At 59.7% G+C, this 6,000-nt stretch overlaps 2 protein-coding genes across 2 annotated transcripts; one reads left to right on the forward strand and one right to left on the reverse strand.

Annotated features, from left to right (window-relative positions):
• Window positions 1-2,758: 2,758 nt before the first annotated feature.
• LOC144260248 (heat shock protein 30C-like) lies at window positions 2,759-3,935 on the reverse strand. Its single transcript, XM_077808806.1, has one exon. The coding sequence runs from the start codon at window positions 3,795-3,797 to the stop codon at window positions 3,135-3,137; it is 663 nt and encodes a 220-aa protein (XP_077664932.1). The 5' UTR covers window positions 3,798-3,935; the 3' UTR covers window positions 2,759-3,134.
• Window positions 3,936-4,798: 863 nt separating this feature from the next.
• LOC144260249 (heat shock protein 30C-like) lies at window positions 4,799-5,493 on the forward strand. The gene is given in 2 exon segments (XM_077808807.1): window positions 4,799-4,818; window positions 4,820-5,493. Coding segments are annotated over 2 exon segments (651 nt in total). The 3' UTR covers window positions 5,451-5,493.
• The last annotated feature ends 507 nt before the right edge of the window (window positions 5,494-6,000 follow it).

The raw sequence follows: 6,000 nt of genomic DNA on the forward strand, positions 1-6,000 counted from the left end.
CGAAACCAGCATTTTAACTCTCAAGGTCCATCATGTAGCAATATCGGCATGTCACGCACTCATACAGCCAAATTCTATCTTCTCACATCCGATGTGATCAAAATTCCTCAAGAACCTCTTCCGTATCTATCTGCTGGTTAGAGCCACAGCCCCCAGGGGCCCTCAACACTGTCCTAAAGCTCACAGAGCCTCCTTCTGAACCAGTGTCAGAGTGCTCCATGCACCACCTGGACATCAAGACTGCCTTCCTGGCTGTCGTTACCTCTGCACGGAGAGTTTGTCAGCTCCACGATCTCATAACCAGGCTACTTTATGCATCCTTCCAAGGTGGTGGTGAGACCTCACTCCACATTCAGCTCCAGGGTGGTCTCAGAATTCCACCTCAACCGAGCAATTACCCTGCCTGCCAAACTTGAAGCTGCATTCAGCGCTAGGAGAAAAGAAGCTATATACTTTGAACATGGCCAGAGTTTGCTCTCTTTGCTTAACTACACCACTCCCTTCTTCAGGCTGTCTACCTGCCTCTTTGTGGCCATTTCTGGCCAAGCCATCTCATCACAGAGCCTCTCTAAGTAGATCTCACGGGGCATTTCCCCTGCTATTGGATAGTTGCCAAGCCTCCCCGTCCGAGTGACAAGATCTGCTCCATCAGCGGCATCTTTTGCCTGCATCAGGCATGGGCCAGTCTCTGCTAGTTGCACTGTGGAGCACCTCACTGCCTTTTGTTCAGTGTTATGCTGTAGACGTGGTAACCAAGGTCAGGAGAGCAGTACTTCGATCCCTGTGTGACTGACAGCTGAAACGCCTCCCTCCCACCATCCAGCGAGGGTGCTACTTTCCAGTCGCCTAGATCAGAATCCACACTGTAACAGGGAACTGCTATTTGCCCCACAGCACTGTGGTTCTCTGGGATGTCGTAGTCCATGTGGCTCCCCCAACCCGGCCTCCATTTGGAGACCTTGGCAACGCGGGATTTGAATTGTGAAGGAACGGAGGGAGGTCTGTCCACCCCGTCTTTCTGCCCTCTTGTGGGAGCAGGAGGAGGCACAGAGGGCATGTGTGGCCTGGACGGACACCGCTATCACACTCAGTGGCGGATCAGCCACTGGACCAACAGCACCCAGGCCCAGGGACCCCAGCCAATTGGGGGGCCCTGGAAAAATGGGCACACCCTGACCTGCTCCACTCGCCTGGCGCTCCTGTTGGGGAGGGGTCAGGGGGCCGGGGATTGTCCCTCTCTACCTGCCTGCCCCTCCTGCCAGGAAGCGGGGTCTGGGTCCTGAGGCCAGTGTTCCTGCTGGGGATCAGGGGAAACCCCTATGCCCTAACCCCACTCCCCAGCAGGAGTGGGGGCAGGGAGGGGCCCTCACTCAGATCTCAGGCCTGTAGCCATCACCTTTCTCTGGGAGGGCAATCACGCTCCTCTCCCTCCACACCAGGACTTTTGACTGTAATTTCCTCTTGCAACTCACTGTGATCAACTGAGTAAGGCATAGTTCAGCACTTGATGTCCTGTCTCCGCCGGGGCTATGACCGGGTGATCCTGTGCCCAGCCAGGCTTCATAAAGGAAAGGATTTATTCAGAACGAAAACATGAAGAGAAAGCCTGCCTGTCTTAGCACGTGTCACCCATCTTCTGCAGGGAGCCCCTGGCAGGGGTCCATCCCTCAACCTTTCAGCGGAGTCTGACCCCTTGGCTAAAGTCTCATGTCACTGCTTGGACCAAGTGAGAATAACCCCCCACCCGCCTCAACCCACTATCATAGGTTGCCCACTTTATACAATTCTCCAAACTTTATCTGCTGGGCCTCTTGAACCCAGTCCAAACCAGCATATACAATTCACCTAGGGGCTGGCAATTCTGCTGCCTTGGTGACCCATCTAGCCATCTGGGGTAAGTATTGTCTAGTGCTGTTAGTTCCTGCTTTGTAGTGCTAAGTATTGTCTAGTGCTGTTAGTTCATCCACCCCACCCGTCCACGTCACTGCTTTGTCTCCTTTCAAGAAGTTAACCCTTTCCGACCCAGCAGGTAACAGACAACGAAAGGGGAAACTGAGTCAGGCCCCTGAACATACGTTCATGAAAATGAATGAGACGTTTCCCAGTTCGGCACAACAGCTGTTCAGAAACACCCCTAGCTAATGAGCACCAGGCTCATGAACCCCCCATCTACAGTGGGATCTGCAATGCCCACACCATCTCAAAGAGCCACTGTTGCTGTAGGGTAAGTGACCTTTCCAGCCACTACCAGATGGGCTTATAGTGGGACAGCCAAAAAAATTCCACCCCTTCCTTCCCTCATGCTTCCCTCTTGATGCACCTGGCCTCAGGGCGGCAGGATGCGACAGGTAGGTTGCACGGTGGGGGGGGGAAAGTGAGGAAGCCCTGTATACTCCCTGCTCTCGCCCCTTCTCTGAGCCAATTTCTTAAGCTCCTAGCTGTAGGGCTCCTGCTTTGCTCCTTGTAGTTATTTCCCTTTATGCTCCAGGGCACAGCCCGCGGGTGGAGGGGGCAGCTGAAGAAGGATGCAGAACAGTAACTCCTCTTTGCTTCTCAAACCCTCTCTCACCAACTGTTCCGCTAAGTCACACCCTCTGCTGCGCCAGCAGCCCTTGCCCCTGCTCCCGTGAGCTAGGAAATGGACCTGTCCTCCAGCATGGGCAATATCGAACAGGTCACTGCCTCTCCCGCCCCCACCCAAGCCCATGGTGTTCAGTTTGGAAGTTGGACTGAAAGGGGTGACAATAGAAGAGGCCGAAGAGATGGGTTTATTTGCAGCAGTTACACAGACAAACAGCACACAGCAACCCAGCTGCTATTAACAGTTCTGAAATTAATATTTTTCACAGTAACGACTGTAATGTTATGAATGTCAGACACCAAAGATGAGCAACCAGGGAGGGTTTCACAGTCATGTCTCACAGAGTGAATCACATGGAGTAAATCAGACGTGCTGGACCTAGGGGGACAGCTCTACCCCCTGGCGTGAAGGGGTTTCCAGCATGTACAGGGGGTTATGGTTTGATTCAATGGCTCTTAATACCACCACTATACAAATGGTTCCAACACTGCTGGAATAAACGGTGAAAGGCCTGGCCGGGAAGTCCCATAGCTATGAGACTTTGTTGTTGGTTTCAGGAATCTCGAGGGCTGGACCCTTCAGTCCCTCCTCCTGTCTCCACCTCGCTGCTCCCCGGCTCCTTTCCCTCCGTGGCCAGGTTCCCTTCTCCTGCCTTCACGCCCTGGCAGACGCGGATGGGAACGGCTCTCCCTTCGGCAGCTGGCAGGGCCAGAGGCGGCGCCTCGACGCAGAGCTGCCCGTCCTGGGACAGGGAGCAGAGCAGGGCCTGCACGTTCACGGCTTCCGGCAGGAGCGTTTCTCGGCGGATCTCTCTGTACTCGTGGGAGCAGACTCCAGCCTCCGACTCCCTTTTCCTCTCCCGCTTCCCCGTCACCGTCAGCTTCCTCCCGGCCAGTCTCACCGTCAGCTCAGCTGGGGAGAAGCCGCTCACGTCCATGGAGAGCTGGTACTTCTCCTTCCCCGGCGCCTGGGACCCGGGCTCCTTCCCAGCACCCTCGGCCAGGGAGCGGCCGCTCTGCCTTGGCGTCGCCCTCCCCTGGCCTCCCCCGCAGAGAAGGGGAGAAGCCAGCAGGAGGGAGCGTCTCATTCGCTCCATCTCCGCCAGGGGCGTCGGCATGTCCCCCACCAGCCGGCCCAAGAGGCTGGGGGGACCCGGCCCCACGAGGCTGGACACGGGGCCACAGCTCCGCCACAGCCACACTGGGAGCGGGAGCATCCTGCCCGGGGCCGGGCGCCGCGGGGCCGAGCTCAGCTGCCGGGATGCTGCTGCTGCTGGAGCCGCCTCTGCCGGGCTGCTGCTGCCGGGCTCTGGGGGCCCCAGCGCCGCCCTTCATACCGCGCCGGGCGCTTCGGGAACCTGCCGGGCCGGCTGGGGGCGGGGCCTGGCGCTGCTCGGGCGGGGCGGGGCTGGGGGCGGGGCGAGCAGTTTCTGGCAGCCGCCCGCGGGCGGAGCTGCCGGGCTGGGCTTTGCTGGATCCTTCCCGATCCCGCTGTGGCGGGGAGGGAGCGGGCGGGTCTCAGCGCCGGGGCACAGGCTTGGCCGGGCGGTACCGCCGAGGTGACCGTTCCCTGGCCGGTGTCTGGGCTGGGGGGGGGACAGTTGATTTGTGGCGCAGACACGTGAGATTGGCAAACGCCCCCGCAGCGCACGTGTAATAAACAATAAGAGAGACTCGTCTCCGGTCCCAAAGGCGGGCTGCGTCCCGAACCTGTTCACACCAGCAGCCCCAGGGGAGTCACTCCGATCCCTCCCGTGAGTGCGGTTCACGGAATGGGTCCCCTCCTTCCCCATCAATCGCTGGGGGAGCGTTAGTGAAACCCTGACAATTCCTGAAACGAAACTAAATATGTAACAAACCCCCCCCCCCCCCCGCCCCGGGCTCCAGCCTCTGCCCCCGGCGCTGAGACCCGCCCGCTCCCTCCCCGCCACAGCGGGATCGGGAAGGATCCAGCAAAGCCCAGCCCGGCAGCTCCGCCCGCGGGCGGCTGCCAGAAACTGCTCGCCCCGCCCCCAGCCCCGCCCCGCCCGAGCAGCGCCAGGCCCGGTCCCCAGCCGGCCCGGCAGGTTCCCGAAGCGCCCGGCGCGGTATAAAGGGCGGCGCTGGGGCCGCCGGAGCCCGGCAGCAGCAGCCCGGCAGGAGCCCGGCAGAGGCGGCTCCAGCAGCAGCAGCATCCCGGCAGCTGAGCTCGGCCCCGCGGCGCCCGGCCCCGGGCAGGATGCTCCCGCTCCCAGTGTGGCTGTGGCCCCATGTCCAGCCTCGTGGGGCCGGGTCCCCCCAGCCTCTTGGGCCGGCTGGTGGGGGACATGCCGACGCCCCTGGCGGAGATGGAGCGAATGAGACGCTCCCTCCTGCTGGCTTCTCCCCTTCTCCGCGGGGGAGGCCAGGGGAGGGCGACGCCAAGGCAGAGCGGCCGCTCCCTGGCCGAGGGTGCTGGGAAGGAGCCCGGGTCCCAGGCGCCGGGGAAGGAGAAGTACCAGCTCTCCATGGACGTGAGCGGCTTCTCCCCAGCTGAGCTGACGGTGAGACTGGCCGGGAGGAAGCTGACGGTGACGGGGAAGCGGGAGAGGAAAAGGGAGTCGGAGGCTGGAGTCTGCTCCCACGAGTACAGAGAGATCCGCCGGGAAACGCTCCTGCCGGAAGCCGTGAACGTGCAGGCCCTGCTCTGCTCCCTGTCCCAGGACGGGCAGCTCTGCGTCGAGGCGCCGCCTCTGGCCCTGCCAGCTGCCGAAGGGAGAGCCGTTCCCATCCGCGTCTGCCAGGGCGTGAAGGCAGGAGAAGGGAACCTGGCCACGGAGGGAAAGGAGCCGGGGAGCAGCGAGGTGGAGACAGGAGGAGGGACTGAGGGGCCCAGCCCCAGAGATTCCTGAAACCAGCCACCGAGTCTAGGAGCCCTGGGACTCTGGTCCATCCGATTCCACTCAGCCCAGCTGGAGCAGCCCTTGGTCTGGGTGTGAAGGTTTGTGAGTCCATTCCTGGGCTGTCAGAATCTAGTCTGTGCTGTCAGTGTGTCTCTGTGTAAGAAGTGACTGTGGGATGCTCCATGGCTCTGTGCTTTTTTTTTTTATTTTGATAGAATACTTGTCTTGAATTTGAAAATTAAATGTCAGCCTTTCTAGTAAATACAAACGGTGCTGTCTGACAAGCTCTGTCTGCTTGATTCACTATTTCATGTTTCACCTTTGGCAATAAACTGCCATTGTCCCAGGTCAGTTCTCATCTCTCTCTGCAGAGGCCCCTTTCAATCTCGAAGGGAGGGAACATGATGGTTTTGAGGGTTGAGAGTTGCTGATTGTAGGGTGTGGGTCTAAGATAAGAGCAGAACAGCTGTGATAAAGGGCGGGCATTGTGAGTGGGAGCGGGGGGTGCCTTATTCTGGAAGGGACTAGGAACCGAACACCAGGCCCAGAGGCACATACT

Source organism: Eretmochelys imbricata, chromosome 2, assembly GCF_965152235.1.
Source record: "Eretmochelys imbricata isolate rEreImb1 chromosome 2, rEreImb1.hap1, whole genome shotgun sequence".
NCBI lineage: Eukaryota > Metazoa > Chordata > Testudines > Cheloniidae > Eretmochelys > Eretmochelys imbricata.

Coding starts and splice junctions, on each gene's coding strand:
- LOC144260248 (XM_077808806.1), bottom strand. CDS start 3,797: ATGCTCCCGCTCCCAGTGTGGCTGTGGCGGAGCTGTGGCCCCGTGTCC.